Source organism: Anopheles marshallii, chromosome 2, assembly GCF_943734725.1.
Source record: "Anopheles marshallii chromosome 2, idAnoMarsDA_429_01, whole genome shotgun sequence".
Classification (NCBI taxonomy): domain Eukaryota; kingdom Metazoa; phylum Arthropoda; class Insecta; order Diptera; family Culicidae; genus Anopheles; species Anopheles marshallii.
In genome coordinates, this window is record NC_071326.1 from 36,590,179 (window position 1) to 36,612,374 (window position 22,196).

The following is a 22,196-nucleotide window of genomic DNA, read 5'->3' on the forward strand; positions in this document are numbered from 1 at the left end:
TTTCCATCAATCAGGTTTGATTGCTCGGTTCGTCTTAACCTTGCCGGTTATTACTCTGTCCGTCCGCCGCTCGGCATGGATAGAAAGGAAATTGATGCAAACACTGCAGAATAAATGGAGAGCGCCTTATCGCCCCTACGGGGGTTTTTTTGTGTAGTGTAGATAGCAGCTCCAACTGTGCATGCATTCGTAGTGGTATAATTTAAAAAAATGAAATTACATCTCCCACCCAACATACCAAACACTCGGTGATCATTATACCGTACCATCGTTGCTGTATTGTAAGCGGTGTGGACAGCCCAATAGGAAGAGACAGTTTGTTGCGAGCTTGGTGCAGGCTTTCCCTTGCACTAAGAGTGAAAGATAGCGTACCGTTGTCACTTCATTCGCGCACTGGAAAATGTGAATGATCATTAAACCGATTATTACACGGGGGTGTTAAAGTTTTCCTGCTATGTTGCTTCTCATGCTCTCATGTTCATATTACTGAGGTAGTTGAGGTGCATAGGCTATGAGCGTGAATTGCATTTTGATGCATTCTTTTGGAACGTTCCAAGGTTAATTGTATCGCATTATGTTTTCGATTGTTTGCATTAAAATTAGATAGATGATCTTCAAAACGATTAGTCGTTGGTGATAGGCAACACACCGATACAGCAAGATAGCAAGGTTTTGATAATGCTAGATGGATGTATTATCTGCGATCTGGCTCTGACACAAATAAACTCTATCACGATTCGAGCTATCGCAAACAAGGGGAAAATTTTCTCTTGTTTGGTTCATGTTTTTACACCGCACCGAGTGCGAACGGTAGGAGAATAATTTCTTGTCCTGGTTTTTTTGTCTGCTTTCTCTGCGCAACCAACAATATTACTGCGTATGTCGAGAAAAAGCTTACGGAACAGCGAATCAATTGGTCGGTCGGTGTATATTGTAGTCGATAGTTTGTTGAAATTACATTAAATTACAGATTATATACATATAAAAATAATTAAACTTCTGTTTTACCTTGGAAATGCTAAAAAAAAGTTGGAAAAGTTTCATATCCAGCTTCACATATTCCACTTTAAATGGAAAAATGTCCAGAAATGGGTAAATTTTTTCCATTTCTTGTCAAAATTCCTGCATTGGATAACATTTGCAAATGGTATGCTAGTGTGCGACCCGATTTTCTTTTATAATCTGTAGCTTAGTGGCCAAAAAGATTGATGTCTTTGCGGTCACTTACATAAATTTACCAGATTGCAGTGATTAGCAAGTTATGCAAAATTAGACGGATTGTTCAATTGTACCTAGCTATGATGCTTTTTGCTCAACGTAGGTGGTTATACGGTTTCGTAAGGACCCGCATGGTATCCAGACCGTACTATATCGATCTTTGCGGTTGTATTTATCTATTGCAGAGGCTTTGACAAAACAAAGCAACACGTTAACCAACCAACTGGTTAGAAAACTGTTGAAAAGCTTACCTGGTTACACAAATCTCATGATTGTGTTTACACTAATCTCCAACGCGTTCGTAATGAACGATTCTGTCGAGCATGAACACACTTCCCAGCAGATCATCGACCGTCCCAATTTGCAATCGCGACAAACTATTCCTTACCAAACTGTCGCTGTCAATTGTCTGTCTTTCCTTTTGTCGAGGGCTTGTGATTGGGAGTCCGTTCCACAGATCCCTCTGAGTGACAGCGTTTTCTTTCCGGCTTACCTACCAGCACGAGGGGGGGCTGGCCAGCAATGCAGCTTGACGCTTGTTGGTCGATTGCATAAAATCGATTAACAGTTCGTTCGTTCAGTGCGAACACTGCTGTTGGTACACTGAGCGGAAAGCATATTGCCGTGGTATGCCCGTGCGGTCCATGCTAATCATCGTGGCGAAATTGGTGCTTTAAGAAACGTCCCGTTTTTCTTCGCCCTGATTTGACCGCAAGCACCAATCTGTTCCGGTTTTTTGTTGTAAGAAGGATGGCTTTTCTTTCTACCCATTTTCCTGTCAAGCTTTCGGAACGGGGCTTGAGGGTTTTGTTAAATTTTCCGCTTCGTCGGATACCGTTTGCACGATTTGAAAAGGTGCGAGTGGATGAATTGATCGGCATTCCGTCATGGAAATGTCGTGAAGGTAATTAATTCCACTCTAATCATTATTTCTATCAATTTGCAGAAAAGAACGAAAAAGTCTTCGGTATTTCGCGGTAAAAATTTGGGTGAATTTAACGAGATGATGTGATGCAATATTTCTACTTTATGGAGAAATACTTTCTCGAAACATCGCATTTTCTTTTGTTCATCTTGCTTTGTTGATATGTATTCTGAAGCGCTTATAACTATCAGATCAGATAGCTTGTTACGTGTCCTAAGTAGTATCCTTTTACGCCAGTCGATATCCAGTGCAATATCGCACTTTCGATCTAAATTACTCTATCCTTGTAGTAGTGATCAACGATCACTTATCACAGCTCGTAGCTTAATTTTTGCACAGGCTAACTTTTCGCATATAATCATCATAATGATTGTGTCTGGCTGTGTTGTGTTGCGCAGTTTGCGATGCGTACTTTACTACTTTACTAGCTTTAGTAAAGTGTGTGAGTCCTTTTTGCTCTTTTGCTCACTTTTTTCACGCTTGCATGCATTACCACTGGTGTTGCGATATAACACACACACACACAAGTACAAAAGCTTAAGCGCTAAACGCTCTTCGAATTTCGAGTTTTCAACCATTGCGTAGACAAAATAATGATGTATGCGTGTAATATTGTATTCGTACTCAATCTACTCTGCGAAGAGATGAGATGAGAGTAAGGAAGTTCTAGTATCCGCACATTACAGTCGCGGTATGGAGTGCAACAACAGGATTGAAGAAGCGATGATATTCTTCTTCAAATCTAAATCTAATCAAATAAAAAGTAACTTTCTTCCCAACTACTCTTGGACAACATGGACATTAATCATATTTGTTTTGTTTTTGAACCATTTGCTTTACACAAACAGGACTCGGTGCCTTGAACACATCATCCCTGACCACACGTCGGGATTCGTTTGATCGCAACACATCGGCCTTCAGTCCATCGCTGGACTATACCTCGGGTGCCTCGACCAACACAATGGCGATGAATGCTGCCGCGGCCGTCGCTGCTTCTGCTGCTGCCCGCAAGTGGCCTGTCGGTGCTGGAAATTACAGCGGTCTCGGTACGGTAGCGGCCGCCTCGGCTAGTCCGCTTGGACCTTCGCTCACACCACCACCGGTATCGAATCTCGGCGCGCTGGTAACGAGCCGTGCGCCCGGTGCGGAAACAAAGTTCCGACAGGTCAATCCCGGTCTCGTGCCCGGTATCTCGACTGCCAATGCTGCCATGTTTGGGTCGAACAACTGTGCAGCTCAGGCAATCCTATCGCGACTCTCCAGTGCGGTGGCCCGGCCTACCGCAGCTCCCGCAGCTGCTCCGGCAGTACCGGGCGCAGCACCCGGTCTGGATCGTCCGCCGGGCCGTTCGCGCCTGCTAGAAGACTTCCGCAATCAACGCTACCCGAACCTGCAGCTGCGCGATCTCACCAATCACATCGTGGAGTTCTCGCAGGATCAGCACGGATCGCGCTTCATTCAGCAGAAGCTGGAGCGAGCCATCAGCGTCGAGAAGCAGCTCGTATTTAACGAAATACTTGGTGCAGCCTACAGTCTAATGACGGACGTGTTTGGTAATTACGTCATCCAGAAGTTCTTCGAGTTCGGCTCACCGGAGCAAAAGCAAGCACTCGCGCAACAGGTCAAAGGTCACGTATTGCCGCTAGCATTGCAGATGTACGGTTGCCGGGTTATACAGAAGGCACTGGAAAGCATTCCGGCGGAACAGCAGCAGGAGATTGTGCGTGAACTAGATGGACACGTACTCAAGTGCGTAAAGGATCAGAACGGCAACCACGTGGTACAGAAGTGCATCGAGTGCGTCGATCCGGTTGCGTTGCAGTTCATCATAGATGCATTCCGCAATCAGGTGTACTCGCTTAGCACACATCCGTACGGTTGCCGGGTGATCCAGCGAATACTGGAACACTGTACCCCGGAACAAACGGCACCGATATTGGCCGAACTGCACGCTAACACCGAACAGCTGATCCAGGATCAGTACGGTAACTACGTCATCCAGCACGTATTGGGTAGGTAGCCAACATACAGAACATCGATATGTCTCTGGCAGAACCTTTTCTGATGCTTCATGTTTGTTGTTTAATCACTTCCAGAGCATGGAAAGCCCGAGGATAAATCAGCACTCATTGCAAGTGTGCGTGGTAAAGTGTTGACTCTTTCTCAGCACAAATTTGCATCGAACGTGGTGGAAAAGTGTGTCACGCATGCCACACGTGCAGAACGCGCACTACTGATAGAGGAAGTGTGTTCATTCAATGACGCGTAAGTAATTGCCAGCTGGTTGAACCTTCAGTGCTAGCAACGTTTGGCAATAATTTTGCCTAGTGGAACTTTTGTACCAGCAAATCATTCTTTACATCATTTATTTTGTGTTGCAGTGGACTTCACGTCATGATGAAGGATCAGTACGCGAATTACGTGGTACAGAAGATGATCGACGTGTCGGAGCCGACGCAGCGCAAAGTGCTGCTGCACAAGATTCGACCGCACATGAATTCGTTGAAAAAGTATACATACGGCAAACACATCATCGCAAAGTTGGACAAATTTTCGCTCAAGACACCAAATTCTCTTGCGGGAGGTGGTGCCGGCGGAGCTGGAAACTCTGCCGCTAGTTCGGCCACCGGTGCCAATGCCAACGGTACAGCTGGCCCAGCGGTTGGCAGTGCCGGCAATGGTAGCAGCAGTGTCAATGGAACTAACGGTGAGCTCACTGCCACTAGCACCTCGAACGGAACCACGGTAAACAATGGAACCAACGCGAACGGTGCTACGGTTTCAGCAGGTACTGCCGGTGCCGTCGCTGGTAACTGTAATCCTACTGCCGGCGTGACAGGAAGCAACAACGGAAGCGTGAGTGGTGCTGGTAACAGCAACGGTACCAACGTTGCTCTGCGCCCGATCGGTCCTCCAACAAATGGAGTTATGTAAGGTTGACCATGTTTGCACGTATAGTTGAGAAAGCTACAACAGCTAGATAGAATGTAAATATGTATTGTTCGCTATTTTCGAATACTTAGCGGTTATGTTCGAGTTCCCCTTTATTAACAGCATAAGCCCTAGTACCTAAGAATGGGTGTAAATGGTCGAATCATTATCATTTTACAAATGATCCCAAAACTTTTGTGTTTGGACCCAAGTAATAACTATCGTCATATATTTCTACTAAGATTTTGCATTGAATAGGCGTCTAGAATCAGAAATGCACAAATGGGGGCAAAAATAGGAAATCAGAATCAATATTCGCTTTCGAACGAATAGTGCAGTTCACCAGCGAAAGTAGAGCTTCTGAGTGCTAGTACCGTTTATACGCGTTGTTTGTTTGTGCGTCACCCTTCACATATATATATATTTTGTGTACATTTTTATTGTTTGTACGGTGTTCGATCTCAATTCTATAAACGAAACGGAACGATAGCGGAGAAAGTAAATTTAACGATCAACGATGATCAAATTGCGAAAAACTGTGTAAGCAAAAGCGCTATATATTTAAAAAAAAAAACAACAATAACAAATCAATGCATACGCACGGTTTGATTAATCCCTTGATGTAAGTAATGTACTGTTTAGTTGAATGATTAATTTCCTGTACAAATGTTTTGAGGTTCAACATTTATTTTAGGGAGAAATTGAACGGTGCGGGAGACATATTTCCTGGTCATACCTCTTGTTCGTTTAATTTCTAGAACAAATAATCGTTTCGAGTCAATTGGACGAACCTGATGGAATAAATACACTTACCCAGGTTCACGGTCGAACTTCAAACGGGGTTATACTTGTGTCCTTTGGTTTCGTTTGTCCCCCTTTCATGCGATGTGAGTGTTTGCTTGCAATTCCATGCTAAATCCCAACCTTAAAGCAACGCGTTCAATGCAGCACAGTGCAATGCGCAATTGTTTGTAGTGAATAAGAGTACACGTAAATGTAATATTTAGAGCAAACCATACACGCGCACATTCGCGATTTAACGTAGTATAAAGTACAGAACCATTTTGGGAAGAAAGTGGTACATGTAAACAACACGGAGCTTACTAATTGTTGTGGTAAGTGTTTCGCTGTCGGCAGACATATTAATTGATCGATTTACTCCCGACAATGCGATCGAAATACGAGGAACAGCTGCCAGCACGATTTTGCTAACAATCCAATTGTTATGGAACGGATTAGATACGAGGCAGCAGCATTCCACTACAGAGTTAGGAGCTAAAATGTATTCTTCAACTGCTTCTAGCAAACTTGTATCGGTATTTATGATACGAAGGATATCATAGCAGGGAACAACAACCAATCACTGCAAGAAAATTTTTAAATAATTTTCACATTTATAATGCTCTGATACTCAGGCACTAGGGAATAGTGCGCACTGTTTTGATAGCAAAAATAATTCCTCCTTATTAAGGATAATGAAAACTTGTGCTTCACTCTCCATTACGAGGGGGATACGAGACCATGCAAAATAAGCAAAGGGTTCAAACCCCTTAAGCATCATTTCGTGTGCCCATGTTTGATGTTAGCATGTTTTAAGTACATTCAAAGTTAAGCAACAATCGAACAATGGTTGGAAAAGATTAAGTAGTAGTAGCCAAATACTGCTAATAGCGACATATAGACGTGAGCAGCGGGCAGTATCGATTATTTTTAATTATTACTAGGAAGAAGCTGGCATAGGGATCATTTTTTCAAGAAAATTACGGAAGAAAAATACAGTCACTTCCACATCAGAAAAGCAGACGTGGATTTTTTTCAAATTGAAACCATTTATCAGTAGACGAAGTGCGTTGTGGAAACAAGCTGCTAAGAAAAAAAAAACCAGTGGCAGATGTTATGGTGACACGTTGCAGCATTTTTTGGTGGATGGTATGACTGCCTAGTGTGTACGGTCATTATACGCGGATTGGCGTGTTAGAATTAATGTAGTATAGTTTTACGTAAGCAAGAAAACGTAAGGAAACAATTAACTGCCATCCCAGTCCAACGTAGTATTTACGTAGTGCGTGTGCTGGTGATGTGTGTGCCCGCTTTGGTAAGCGTTTAGTTTGATCTAACATTTGGAGCTCTATCGTAGCGAAAGGCACATTTTCCAGACATACATTTAGCTATCGAGGATGGTGATGATAACACTCATTTACTTTATTCTCCTTCATCGTTTACAACTCAACGCGATAGGCATTAGGAAATCCTAGACACTTGGCACAGATCCAAGCCACTTGAAGTGTATCAATTAACGCAACGATATAAGCTCTTCTCTAATTTAATCATTTTGAAAACAATAGATTTTTCTCGATCCATTTACAAACAACCAACCAACAAAGTACAACATTTACGCAGATGAAATGTAAATGTTCGCATTGTATCATCTATCGTTCATACCAGAACATACCCACACAAAACAGAAACAAGGGGACAAATGTTACCGTGCGCTGTATTACGGCAAACTTTGTCATCATAGGCATTGCTGCAAATGCACGTCGGTGTGGCGTGATTCGTGGTTCACGATGGTATTTATTCTAGCTATCAAAACACCATCTAACGAAGGTGAATAGTTTGCAGTTTCATAATCGTACGTTTGATATGGAAACAACAACTGTGTACTTTTAAGCACATTGCGTAGTCCCTAGCTCTTATCGTGGTAGTAACATAATTCACTAACGAATAGTATGAGCTGTTAACGTTACGGAAACGCGTAATGTAACAGACTGCTGTCGCAGCGTAAAATTATTCAACCGTGATCGTGTGTAGTACGGACGAAGGAAAAAGATAATGAAGCTAAGACTGGAGTTTGAGAATTTTAACACAACCTGGGAACGAGAAATTGTGTGCGTGTGTTTTTTTTTTTTACGGAAAATGCTGCCGATATGAGTAGCAAACACATGGTCGGAAGAAAAGTTGTAATGGAAAGACAGAGAATTTCGCGCATCATACTTTGTAAGATCGTAAAGATGTGACGGGAAATAGGGACACGAATCTGCAGCATAGATGAAAAATTTCTTTTAAAACAATTCTACTCGAAATATTCGAGCGAAGGAAATCAATTTAGATGCCGCGTCCCCATAACACGAACTCATACATTTGCTGTGGAGTGTATCATCTCTAGCTGAAATATTGTCCGCTTCTTTTTTTTATTATTACTTTGATATAATTTATTTACGTATGCGTTCGCACTCCAACGGACACGTGCATGTATACTTTAATCAAAACTATTAATTTTAAACGATAACTAATGAGAATGGAGTGGTATGAAATTAGTAAAAGAACATATGCATTTGTTTATCGACAAAACAAGAAACAAAACCCACTAAGTGTAGAACAATGTTTTTGATAGAAGAATTTCAGTTTCTACTGTAACCACACACCTTTCTCATACTTTTGCAGCATGCCCTTTCCTGGGTGTGTATGTGTGTGTGGGTTAATACCCTAAACGTAATTTTATTTAATTTTACAAAATTTACTGCCCATCCATTCGATGGGTAATCACCATTTTTACTTGATGGGTTTTAGATGTTGCTTTATAAATGCATAACTACCAATATACATACATATACATATTAATATTTGTGCTATGTTAAAACAATTATTAAACACACACACACACACACAGTGAGTGTTGTGTGTGTGTGTGTGTGTGTGTCTGGGGAAGAAGGGGGGGCTTATAGCAATTGTCTCACGAATTCATATATAAATATTCCTCATAATGGATAGACTTTCTTAGAAAACGATTTTCTAGAATTTAATATAAAAAACTGTTTGATGAAGAAAAAAAACCTGCCAATGGGGCAGTAAAAAAGTGAAGAAAACATTAAATATGGATTAATTGATGAAATACCCATAATCCCAATTTACAGAACAACAACATCCATGCTGCTGGTAGAAGGGAAGCATGACACGGAACTGCTTCACTAAACTGTGCAACAAAATTAGAACTTGATATGAATTAACTTCCAATTTTTTTCCTCCCCCCGTTATACATTTATATAAATATAAATATATATATATATATATATAGACAGCTTATAAGTTGTGCATATACTGTTTTAGTGAGACACGCATAGGGGGAGGGTCGCGGTATAAACATGAATCCGCGGGATGTTTAGTAAAAAAAACCGGCGATGCAAAACAAAACCCTGTACTGCAAATGTTCCAGTTGTATATCGCTGTACAAAATTTACATAGTTATTTTATACTACTCAACCCCTCCCGAAACCACAAACACACACTCAGTGCATCGTTCGTAGCGGCGAATAGAAAACAAAAGAATTGACTATCTCTCTCTTTCTCTCTCCTTATCTCACCATTACAAAACATATGAAAATGCTACATAGAAGGATGGAAAAATGTTAGCAAACGAAACAAAAAACCATATTTCAATACATAACGACAACAAGAAAAAAACAGTACATTATCGAAACCTACACCCAAACCAATAATAGAAGCGATGGGAAAATTCACCCACTAATGATCACCCGCATGGTGACAGTATCGAAAAGATAGGCAGCGTAAAATTTTCAAATTTTAAACAATTTTCAAAAGTTGGTAATAAAAAAAGAAACAAAACAGAAAAGCTAGACAGCTGGAAAAAAAACACAAAACGGTGACCGTTAAAAGAAGCATTTTGAATAGTGTTTGATTGTACATTAGAGTTCTTAGATACAGCAACAAAAAACACACAAGCTGTAGAAAAATCCTTCGTAAATATAATAATATATCGCAAAACTTGTGTTCCACGACCATTGGAACTGTGTTGAAACTTGGGGGAGTAAAACTAGAAAGATTATTTTTTATGTATGATCAAGCGCGCGCGCGTGCGCGTGTGAGTGAGTGACTTAATTGCAACGTGTTCTGTGCGTGCGTCCTCCCCCCCTGTAAGAACAAGCATATTAGCAATGAGACAGATGCAGTTCCATTTTGAAATAGCAAAACCGAGAAGAAAAGACCTCACACACATAAAAATGACATGAAGCTTCACGTTAAGATGCAAGACGCAAGTGGAACGATGCTAAATGAATATGCGCGTGTGTATGTATAATACTTTGTACAAACCACCAAAACAACACTATTAACATGAAAAAAGCAACAAAAAAAAGCGCAACGACAACGGAATATAGGTGAAAAATAGTGAAAACACATACACACATAAAATCAATCCAACAGCAGCATTATTACACCGGCAAAACTAGCGATACAATCGAAGGCAATAGTGGTCAATGTAAATACAACAATAGTTTCTCACGGTAAGCGTAAATGGTTGGAACAGAACTGAGCGATAGGAAGAACGGTTTAAGAACTAACACGCTACGCAACACCCACAGAAAATTGTAACCAAACATCCAAATGGCAATGCCCGTAAGCAGTGACACCAGTTCCCATCCATAGATGAGGGACGCTACTGCTTAACACCGGTGCAAATGTGTAAAAAAGAAACCGAACACCTCGAACGTTCCTGATCCTTTTGCAACAATGAACGATCACTGTTTACACTGTCGATACCACCCACACGCCACCACATCCTTGGAGGTAAAGTACGTGTAAAATTATGCTGTAAAGTAGACAACATTAAGCAAAGACTCACACACACTCACTCATACACAAAGTCTTTTGAAAGTGTATATTACTACACAACACACCATGCCGGGCATGAAGAAAGATCGCACGATCACAGGGGGGGTTCTCGGGTTAGATTTGTTTTCTCTATAATGAACAGCAAAGGTAGGGACGGAAGGGAACTAAAAGAGGGAAGAGACCGATGGGGTGAGTAGTGTTTGCTGTAAAGAAGGATTTGGAACTGGAGAAGGAGCATGTAATGTAATGCAACAACAACGAAGGTTCACATAAAGAAAACCCAACTCTTCAGATGGGATCCATGCATCTTATTGTCTCTCAGAGGTTTGATCGGCTTTTTTGAGGCACCCGCTGATACATGGGAGACTTTTGCGTATGGGACGTATAGTCTGCAAGACCACTTTCCCTTGAGATCTCTTGACCGGTCCCTGGAGCCTATTCTCCACTGTCCGATAGAGAAGGAGCGCATTCATCAACTATTTCCCGACGTCTACCTCAAGGGAATATCGATACAGCGATAACGAGTTGTTTGATGTTTGGGTTGAGGGGGAGTTGTACCATCGTGGCTCCGACCAAATGGCCATCCTTCCCATCAGCAATCACGCATTGCCCAACTAAGAGAATATCCTAAAGAACATCAAGCGTGAAGAACGAAGGGTGGGAAAATCCAAAAGTGCACTAGACAATGATAAGAGAACTCTTATTCTTGTAAAAAAAAAAACAACTGAACGTGTAAATTTTGTTATAAAATTCAACGGATTTAACGAAACAATATGAGATCGGGGCAAAATCACCAAACCTTGCCACAGACAAACTGCACTGTGGTTGCACACAGACAGACAGACAGACAGTATTGCATTTTGAGTTTTGCGCACGTCCAAGTTTTACGTTGTACAAATTTATCTCGCAGTGGACACCGGTGCCACCAGGTTGTTTTATATTTGTAAATTTAATCGAAAACCGGCATAGTAAAACCGAAACCGAAACACTTCACAATGCCTTTGATTATTCGTTAGAATATTCGGAACTACGGAATCGTTTTTGCGTTCATTAGTTTGTTTTTTGTTTTTTAAATAAGCTAAGCCAGGAAAGGAATATGTGTGAAAAATTGTACAAAAGAAAGATAAGAATTCATCTCCACTCCAATAACACGGTAAACACTTCAGAAAGGGCAAGCCGCAAATGCATCGGAACCAGGGCGGGGCAGATTTTGTTTTTCCGACGCCCCCTTGGATAAAAGGAAGTGCGGACAAAATACACCGCTAAACATGCAAGCACACACGCACGAGCGCGGAACTGCAAAACAAACAAAATCCTCCATCAGCTTCAATACCTACCCCGGGTTGATCGATCCTCGGACAAACGTGTGATATGTACAGTGCTAATGTGTAACATAACATTTGAGGCAAACTCTCAAAAACGAAACAAAACAAATCGAACGAGGAAGCGGACACTTTCTGTAAAACAAAAGTTGTTGTAATTTTAACCGAATGCTTTCAAAGTTCCCGAAGATTTTAACCCCGCTTATAATAACAAAAAAAAAAAACTTTCCGTTGATCGCGAGTTATTGGTGTTTGGAACCTGTGCGTCCCAAAAAAAACGTGTGTGTCCTGTGTTCGTGCGTGTTGCACTTGTGCGTTGTGCATCGTGTGCTGGAAAACAAATCTGCTTGGTAATATCGGTCGGCGGTAGATTAACACTTTCATCACTCAGAAATGAGCGTAGCCCTCCGAAATCGTGTTCGCGGCTTGCACAGCTGATCTCACCTGAGCGAACGAGCGACATATTGTGTATAAATTGTTTTTAACTGTACAAAAAAAGAAGAAAAACGAGGAAGAAAGTGAAATCACAACACAACAAAATGCAATACACAAAACAAAAAAAAAAATGCATTCCTCTACGGTTTCGGCTCTCTAGGCAAAGGGGAACAGTAGGCATATGACATAGAACACGATCAAACAGAGACAGAGCCTACTATGGAAGGAAACAGAAATCCCCATGAGAGCGCTGTATTGCAAATTCATCCCTTGAATCTGATTATCTGTAAATTAATGCAAGAGAGAGAGACAGAGAGAAAGCAAGAAAGATAGAGAGGAATTTCCTAACGCTAAGCGAGAGAAACAATTTGTATGAAATTATCCAACAATTGAACTGTGATTTTTTTCTACTTGCACCACACTGCGGATTCTTCTCCCTCTTCCTTCATCTCCAATCTCCAAACACTTCCTTCCGCACATCATCAGAATCCCGTTTCGAGGCGAAGGACATTAGAGAACATCTACAAAGGAAATGGAACCCTTATATCCAGAAAACAGCCACACTTGTTTCAGATATACACGTTAGAACATCAGCAAACTCAACCGTGTTGCTCGGCAAATTGGAAACTGTAATGTGTTTTATTGTAAAATTTGTAACCTTGTAAAATTGTCTGCTTCCCGTAGCTGCTGCTATATCTTGTAAAGTGTACATTTTCAGCTTTAAATTTAAATTATTTAAATCATTTCCTTTGCGAGGCTGCTGCCCGTTTCTCGTGCCTTTCCTTGTTTTGAGGGCGTTTGTGATTAATTCTCAGCAAGCAACCTACCCAATTTCAATCGATGATTAGCTGAGATTTACTGGTTTTATCTCTACGAATTGACTACTATTTGAACGGGCAATAGCTCCTTGTTTATCTGTGACACGTCGTACACTCTTTTTTTGCGTATAAAACGTTAGGAACTGTCCTTTTTTGATTTAAAAAAAAAAACAAAGATTTTTGTAAAATAGTATCAGCAAACAAAAACACAGAACAAAACCATCAAAGGCAGTCTCTACTTGCGATCCGAACCGAACCGAGGTTCTCAGAGATCAGCAAGTGTACTTCTCGTAACTCTAAAACGACACAAATGCAGAGCACGATCGGGTGGTTTTGGGGCAGGAAGACACTATCAACCAGAAAAAAACCATCCTTAATAATCCTTAATTCTTCAATTCAAACAACCAATCAAAAAGGTGGCGCAAATAGATCTTCAGATAATGATAATTTGTTTTGTTAAAAATTCAACAGCAGAAACAAAAGCAAAACAATTCGGTATAAAACAATAATGAACAGATTATGCAAAAGAGCTTGGGGTTAGCTGGTAAAAGTAACGAAATAAGAAAGATAACCCATAAATAAAACAAAACCAACATACAGGAAAAGAATGAAAGCGAAAGTTGTAGAAAAAACAAATTTAGCTTGAGAAAAAAAAGGAAGTAAAACCAAGTGCAAAACAAAAAGTCCCCAAAACATCTAATCCCCCAGCTAGATGGCGTTGTGTGAAGAAAAAAGAAACACACGAAAGGAAAACGACACGATAGTGATGCAGAAGAGTGTAAAAAAAAAACAAACACAAATGTAAAGAAGAGACAACAAACAGGAAATGGTTCATAATTGCAAATGCTGTGAAACTAGGTGAAATGAAAGACACAACTATAAAGTATAAAAAAGATCCACAAAACACATGCGAAATGCAAACACGGCAAACGTGGTATGGGAGCTTTTATTTGGAAGACATTTAATTTGCTCTGTACGTATAGTTTGCGGAAACAGACGCGAACAATCGAAACACCGTGTGCAAACAGTGGTAAACATTTAAATCATTTATTCAATCATTTAAAACCCATTTTATTCATTTATTTGTAAGTTCCACTTGGAGTAAATGTAATGTATTTTTTTTGTAACTTATCCTCATATATATATTTTTTTTGTGTCTTTTGTCAATTGTAACTCATACGAATTTAGTTGTTTAAGTTGAGCAGTAGCATTTTTTTGTATGAAATCGAATTATTAATGTAAAACAGGAAAAGTGTGTATCATCCAATTTCGTTGGATTCATGCTCTACTAGCGTGTGCGTGTACGCGTGCGTGTGTGTGTGTGTGAAATAATTTGCGTGTTTGATTGTGTTTTGTGTTTTCCGGGAATACCGTAACCGCATAGCATCGGTACGCAAGTAGAACAGAGTACTGCAGTAAAAACAGAAGAATCAAAACAAACTGGAAAAAAAACCGGCAAAGAAATGCGACTAACCATTTCGGTCAAGTGGCGACTGGGGCTCTACAGAATGCAAAACAAAATAACATGTCAGATTATAGAGTTGCATAAACATTTGATAACCGATTGAAGAACGAACACACATACACACAGCAAGCAGAGAGAGAGAGAGAACGAGAGAGCAAATAGTAGCAAAGGAAACAAGCGGCTAAGAGCAACAGCAAACAAAATGGAGCAAGAAAGGAACACACACTCACACACGGCTATAAATAAAGGAGAAAAAAAACAACATATAAATATGAAAGTAATATTAATTTGAACATAACTATAAATATTATGATACTATCAAACAAATAAATTTTCTGTAACATTGAAGAAATAATAACTGGTGTTTTCGTTACCTTTTCTTTACCATCTGCTTTCTAAGATATCACACAAATAATTCTTCATTTTTGCCAATAATATATCTGATTAATATAAATGGTGGTATATAAAAATTCGTAAATCGATGTCAAACGAAGGTTCGTCGCTTTCCCTTTTGTAGAAGTCTTTTCTGAGTTAAACACCATCCGACAAAGTCATGCACTGTACGCTGTACTCAACTTTAATTTTATGTTGTTGGAATGAATGATGTGCAATCCGTGCTCCACTCCGCTTTACTCCGGAGTCGACTCCATATTACTCCGGAGTTGACTCTGGATTAATCGGGAGTTTACATCATCATCAACATCAACGTCAGAGCCTACTCCGCGTTGGACTGCCAAGGAAAACCCAACTAAAGCGTTACTGAAAAAGTAATGGATACTGAAATAGTACAAACCTAGTACACTTGGGAATACTCAACTAAAGTCTATGTACAAGTGTACACATGTGTACGTATTTTCTTATATACCGTATACTAACTTAGCAAGCACGTGGGAACTGTATACTTACTGCTATATGGGAATGGTACACTACTTACTAAATACGCAACTTACTTATTACTAGCAACAAATAAAGAAAGTAACAGAAGTTACTCGTAGAAAAAGCAGTTAGATAGTTGGTACTACAACCAAAGATTGAAAGCTTGGTTTGAAGCACTTGTTTATATGCAATATTGTTTGTTTTTTTAGCTATGTTGCCACGTTGTAACTAAATAGCCGTAATGCGCGAGTTCGTTTATGACTTTTATTTAGCGTTAGTTGGGTAAATGGTCACTTTAAGATGGGCTTTAAAAAACGTCTTCCTTCGCGGCGATTACTTTTGCTACTACCTGACCAATATTTACTTGATTCGCTGATCGGGCACCGCTTGTCCCTGAACCTAACGACCTCGGTTGCCCTTTTCACTGATTCGTTCGTCCTGAGTCCATTGGTTGCCTCGCTCCAACGCAGATGTTGTCCCGTTCCACTCAGGAGGGGCCAGCGCCATCTAGCGATCGGTAGCACGACTCTTTGAATATAGATCGCACATCGAGATCGAATCGACCACCAGATGACAGCTGGTAAACAACTCCGCGTGTTCTGAGTTTTGCCAAAAAGCTACTTAATATTTTTTTGTGTAAATTATATCTAATAAACTATGAGAAGATTTATAAAATATGTGCTGGGTTACGTATTTGAAGTATTATGCCCAAATCCATCCCTGCTTATAAACAAGTGTTTCAAACTCAAACCAATTTTTCACATGGGGGTTTATAAACATGAGGGTTTATAATATGCGGCCGAAAAGCTGTTACGAATCGGGCTGATGAAATTAAATGCTCCCGTTCAAAAACCCGGTGCTTGCAATCAAATTTGTGCGCCGGCGACAAGAAATCGAGTGCGAAGCGTCAAAAAAATTTGTGCTGCCAGTCAAAATTAAAGTGTAAAACCCTGTAAATAATTCCACAACCATTCAAAAGTAGTGTTTGGGTGGATAGGAGCATTTGTAGCGCTCTCAACCCAACCACACTTTTGTAGTGCTTCGCGTGGAACGCTGCTGTCAAACAGCTTTCATCGCTTTGAATCTAAATCTAAATAAACAAACAACGCAAGTGGTACTGCAGCATTCGTAAAGAGAAGGCTCTTTTACATTGAGTTTAAAGTAAAAATATCTGCAAGGCAACAGCTTCTACAAAAGTACAGCGATAGTAATTTACTTCGTATCATTACGCCAACAAACGCACTCATGGAATATCTTTCCGGACTTTCGCAAAAGGAAAATGTTCGCGCCGCCTGCAAAAAGTGTGGTTTTCCGGGACACCTAACGTATCAGTGCCGGAACTACCTGACGGTATGCGTGAATCATTGCATTGATCCATTTCCGATACATATCATAACATTATCATATCGTATACTCCTGCCAGCTTGACCCACTAAGTCACGCGGTCGTGCCGAGCCAACAGCGTCCCGGTAGTGAATCACCAGAACAAAACTATCTCACCCCGCTGCAGGAACTCAGAAAACAGGAAGAGGAAGAGGAGGCCCGAAAAGCGGAAAAGACTGAGCGCAAGGAACGTGCACGCAGGGCTAAGGAGGCACGGAAGGAGAAAAGGAAACGCAAACACCGCAAACGTTCCCGATCACGGTCCAGCTCGAACAGTTCCGACGCAAGTGATACGGACAGTAGCGGTAGTAGTGGTAGCAGCAGTGATGGTAAACATAAAAAGAGAAGTAAAAAACGGCTAAAGAAAAAACTGATGAAGAAACGTAAAAAGTCCAAAAAGGGAAAGCACAGCCACAAGCGAAGAGGTCATGATAGCAGTTCGGATAGTTAAGAAAGCATTTTACGTAGGTAAGATATTGCATTGAGACATTTTCAAGTTAACTACTAAGAAGCACATGGTGTGGAAGAAACACCGAAATGAGGACGTAAAACTATAGTTTTCCTGTTTCAGGGAAGACCGCCGTTATGTCTAATACCGATCAGAAAGTTTAATATATTAATTTAAGGACTCTACAGGATGATACTATGAAACACTTCTATTTCGCATAACTAGATAACATAATCTTTCGTATGAAGAAAAAACAAAATATCATATGGAATGTGTAACATAATGCAGTAATTCTACTATCAAGCAACTTCCGCAAGGGCGTTTCTTTAGTTAAGCTATTTAAAGAAAATCTTCGAACTGGAAAGATTGTACTGCAACAGCTCGAACTCGTGCTGCATCGCGTTCAACCGTTTGCGGGTGAGCGATACCGTCGGTAGCATTTTTTCATCCGACGGTTCTGTTGCCGCCGTCTGGAGCGGATTTCCCACACCGCTCGCCGTCTGTTGATTGAGCTTTGCCATCTCGCGTGCATATTTGGTGTGTACCTCCTTGAACCAGTGCAGTGAATTGAAGGCAGCCGTTTGGTTGAGCAGCGTCAGCAAATAGGACAGTCCTGAAAATGGGCAACGCATTGGATGAATCTGACTGTGAACAGTTGGTTTACTAGGCAAAAGCACCATACCCATAACGAAACCATCGTCCGTTGGCAGGAACGTTCCGTGTCGATCCTTTTTAGCGATCGTTTCCTTCGCCTTAAGCATCGCCTCCACATAGCTGATCGTGAGCGGTGGAATGATCAGGTAGAACAGCTCCAAATGCGCAAAAGTGTCCGCTGGCGGTAGGCCTTCCTCGCCGTCCGCCTGATTCGCCCGCCGACGTCGAAAGCCATCGAACGCGTTAAGAAGCAAACGGAAAAAATCATTCTCCAAGCGCCAGCTAGCACGCACGGTAGCCATATCCTGCCGCCATATATTTACAGCCGAAGGATTTGAACTGTTCGAGCCATTTCCCTCCGATGGTTCGTTTTCCGTTGCTTCGGTTGACATCGGTGGGTTGGAAACGAATTCTGCCGCTCCGGTGCATTCGTGTAGCGCACCGGCATGAAGCATCCGTACAAATGCCATCGCATTTCCTATGAAGCAGTTAGAGTGGGTAAGGAAAAAATGGAATCGTCCACTTATGCTACCCGATTGCATCCGACTTAACTTACCAATTTGACAGATTAGTTTACGGAACAAATCAACGTACGTTTCACCGTCGTCCGACAGACCGAGATTGCGAATGCGCCGGTTAAAGGCTAGTGCACGGTCATACGTGTAACTGGCCGTACTCACGCCAGAAGGTACGTTTGCGGCGGTTGTACCAGTACCAGTAACAACGGCACTTTCGGTGGCCAGTTTTTTTGCATCCGCCGCCAACCGGGAGTGTATTTGTTCGTCGTACAAAAAGTGCGAAAACGTGAACAGTTTCTGGCGCAAGAACTGGAATGCATAGTTTACCTGAAACATTAAGGATAATGTGGCGTATTGTAAGTAGTAACTGATATTCCGTCTCACTTCCTTCGCTTTCGTTAGTTCACAGCGAATGAAACGAGTGCTCGAAAGTTAGAAAACCAATTCTTATTGCTTACCACCGTGCTTATAATTCCCGGACCGTGTCGCTTGATTGAGTTGGCAATGTGTTCTATCTTAACCACATTTACCACACCTCCACTACCAGCCGCTGCCTGCTGCCGTTCGATAAACAATTGTCCGTGCAAGTCGTACCCGTACGCACCGATAAACGTTTCAAAGTCTTCCATCAGGGCGAGCACATCATCGTCCTGTCCGTGACCACGCGGTCCACGTCTATCCTCGGCCGTGGTCCGTGGCAACTGATCCTCCACCAACCGTATACCGTACTTACGGTCCACGATCGAGCGCATCTCACGGTAGATGCGCCACTCGGAAGGTGAAATCGTCGAGAGTGTGTAAAATACATCGCTCAAATGTTGCGCTACCGAGTGTCGTGTACAGAGCCACCGGCCGTTCGTTTCCTGCGTTAGTTTGGTGCGTAAAAACGCAAACACCAGCTTCTGGGTGTGGTTCTGATCGGCCATCCCGGTATCGGTACCATCTCGGAATGGATCGAATGGTTCGATTTGATGCCATTTACCATGGAAATCCCACCGTATGAATGCTTCAATTCGATTGCTCATGGGAACGACACTCGCAGAAAGTGCATCCTGGCGAGCGCTTTGGCCAAGCAGTGGTGTATATTTGCCGGCCACATCAATTCGCTCACATTCTTCCTCCCAAGCGATAAAGGTAGCGAGCCGGTTTAGTAACGATTCCACCTTACGGTACGCATCGTCCGTAATGGCTAGAAGTGGCGTTCCGGAACTGGATGAGTTTCCGTGGCACAGTTCAATCGTTACCAGTGCCAAACCCACCCGGTCTGGTGTGGCTGGACCGTGGAGGCACTTTTCCAGCACGTCGATCGTTGAAAGCTTTTCCAGCCAAAGCGAACCACTAGCGGTTGATTTTGATTCCTTCGCTTCACGAAGAAGTTTTTTCTATCAGAAAGGAACGAATTATTAACAAACTCACGAAAGGAACGAATTAGAATTATTGCAGTGGTCCGCAATAGATAGGATACAGCGAGCATACTTTACTGCATCGCTTAAACGTATAAGATAAACGCGGCGATTGATAGTTAAAACACAAACAATCGTCGGATATGCAGTTACAATTTCATACGGAATCGCGTGCACAGTACTCGCTGTATCATATATATTGGGGGACCCTGTATCAAAATGGTTATTTGCCCTTACCTTGGCATTGTTTACGATGGTATAAATTTTATGCTGCTGGTGTTGAACGATAAACTGCAGACAAGGCACAGTAATAGAGCGACATGTGGAGGAGAGCAAAAACTCAACCACCATGCGCCGATACTGTATCAAACGGTCCGTCTTCTCTGTCGGGTTGCGACCGTAAAGTGCATACAGCGTACCGACCACATACTCCATTTCGCGCACGAGTCGTATTCCCTCCAGCAACAGTGCACATTTAATGCGTAAGTTTTCGAGCGTAAAGTTACCATCCTCCCGGGACGCTCCCGGTGTGGGTGGACGGTTACGAAGCTGTACGTGCGCTTCCACCAACCAGCTAGCCGCGTGCTGACAAAGCACAGCCGGTATGGCTGATTTTTCAATCGTATGCAGATATGCGTCCCGTGCCTTCTGGTAATCGAATGATGTTGATAATGGTGTGCTGACGGAGATGGGTGCTGTACTAGCATCGTAATCCCGCAATAACTTATGGCCGTGCTCCTGTACGAACTCATCCGGCAACCAGGGAAAATTGTTGTCCAATGGTATAAGTGGAAACTGTAAAGTAAGGGGATAAGATTATACAACAACGTCCAATGCCAACGGTACCAAACCCACTCGCTTACCTTGAGATTTAGCTCGAAAAGATTCTTCAACATACGCTGCTCGATCGGTAGGAACAGGTACAGCGCAAAGTTTAGCAACACATTCACCCCAATGATGTTGTTAGATTGGGTGTAGTCAATCCCATTCGCGGTGGTCCGGACGGTCGACGCAAGAGTTGTGAGTTTGCGCTTCAAAAACTTCATAAATCGATCGCTAAATGCTTCCCCGGAGCAAACGGGATCGAAATGCGTTTTCACCTTGTACAGTGCCTCAAGCAGGCGCTTTTCTCCCGTTATGTCCGGTGTACTGTCATCGCCAATCCAGAAACATATCGCTCGACACACGCATAGCAGATCGTGGTAGGCTACCTTGTGTGATGAGGCAATTTTAGTCGCTTGGCGTAGCTTGTGAACGAAGGATCGCCAGTGCGCTTTGAGGAAGGTTTTCCATAGGATGTGATCGAGTTCCAGTACCACGCGTAACAGTTTCCCAATATAGTCAAATAGGTACTGCAAGCGAAGGAATGTATTTTAGTAAAGATTCAATAATTAATACACCACTGACGATAACACTCACGTCCACTTCCAGCGACGGTGGAGACTTTCCTTCGAGTCCCATCTTTTTCGTCCGCTTGCCACGTCCGTAGGAACCTTCCTCATCGAAAAAGGCACCGATCTGGCGTAACAGCAGCACGCCGACATCCCGCATTCGCTCGTAATTGAACTGTACTTCGCTCATTAAATCGATGTTGTCCGCAATCCACAGTACTGGTGGCCGTTCCGTATTTTCGACATTACGGAACGATTCTGTACGATCGTAGATCTTTCCCGCCAGCGTTCTAACCTCCTTTTCCAAACAATCGATCTCACAACACAGTTGCGCGAAAGTGGCTAAAAGCTTGTTCAGTGGCATGTTACTGTTGCCGGGATTGGAGTTATTCGACTTCCCGCTATTGATGCTGTTACTTGCTATCATGCGAGCGAGCGATAGTTGTTCATTGTTGCACGCATAATCTAGTCGTACGATACTCGGCACTGGTCCATTCGTCAGAGCGGAGTGATGGAACTGTGCCAGCTTTCGGTCGTAATCCTTCAGGAAATTGCCATATTCTTTGATCTGCGTTGCGTAGAGATGGTCTGCAAAGGGTAACGGATGGATTACGGGAAAAAACGAGCACTATAAGGTGAGGGCTATCGGTGTGACTGTGAAGCACTTACTTGACGATACATGTGTCTCCATATCGTTTTCTTCAGAATATTATAATTGAAATGGAAATTAAGAGCACTGCTGCGCGGATAATTAATGATTCATGTTTATTTGTGTATATTT

At 42.1% G+C, this 22,196-nt stretch overlaps 3 protein-coding genes across 3 annotated transcripts in view; 2 read left to right on the forward strand and 1 right to left on the reverse strand.

The window, feature by feature from the left end:
• Positions 1-5,077, forward strand: part of LOC128709419 (maternal protein pumilio) — a 56,682-nt gene extending 51,605 nt beyond the window's left edge. Inside the window, exons 4-6 of the mRNA XM_053804414.1 lie at positions 2,992-4,155; positions 4,240-4,408; positions 4,525-5,077. Of these exons, the coding sequence (XP_053660389.1) occupies positions 2,992-4,155; positions 4,240-4,408; positions 4,525-5,077 (1,886 nt within the window). The remainder of the gene's footprint in view (positions 1-2,991; positions 4,156-4,239; positions 4,409-4,524) is intronic.
• An 11,786-nt stretch (positions 5,078-16,863) lies between these two features.
• On the forward strand, positions 16,864-17,452 carry LOC128709095 (protein SREK1IP1). Its single transcript, XM_053804079.1, has 2 exons — positions 16,864-16,968; positions 17,042-17,452. The coding sequence occupies exons 1-2, from the start codon at positions 16,864-16,866 to the stop codon at positions 17,450-17,452; spliced, it is 516 nt and encodes a 171-aa protein (XP_053660054.1).
• Positions 17,453-17,784: 332 nt separating this feature from the next.
• Positions 17,785-22,106, reverse strand: LOC128708012 (WASH complex subunit 4). Its single transcript, XM_053802969.1, has 8 exons — positions 22,085-22,106; positions 21,444-22,003; positions 20,888-21,376; positions 20,262-20,819; positions 19,080-20,003; positions 18,660-18,948; positions 18,132-18,581; positions 17,785-18,062 (listed from the first exon to the last, which is right to left on the reverse strand). Exons 1-8 carry the CDS (start codon positions 22,104-22,106, stop codon positions 17,785-17,787), a joined length of 3,570 nt encoding a protein of 1,189 aa, XP_053658944.1.
• Between the last annotated feature and the right edge of the window lie 90 nt (positions 22,107-22,196).

Bases quoted from the DNA above. Each gene is read 5' to 3' on its own strand.
- LOC128709095 (XM_053804079.1), top strand. From the start codon at position 16,864: ATGGAATATCTTTCCGGACTTTCGCAAAAGGAAAATGTTCGCGCCGCC. The intron at 16,969-17,041 runs GTATGCGTGAAT...TACTCCTGCCAG, and splicing joins AGTGCCGGAACTACCTGACG to CTTGACCCACTAAGTCACGC.
- LOC128708012 (XM_053802969.1), bottom strand. From the start codon at position 22,106: ATGGAGACACATGTATCGTCAA. The intron at 20,820-20,887 runs GTAAGCGAGTGG...CTTACTTTACAG, and splicing joins TTTTCGAGCTAAATCTCAAG to TTTCCACTTATACCATTGGA. The intron at 20,004-20,261 runs GTAAGGGCAAAT...CCTTTCTGATAG, and splicing joins CCATCGTAAACAATGCCAAG to AAAAAACTTCTTCGTGAAGC.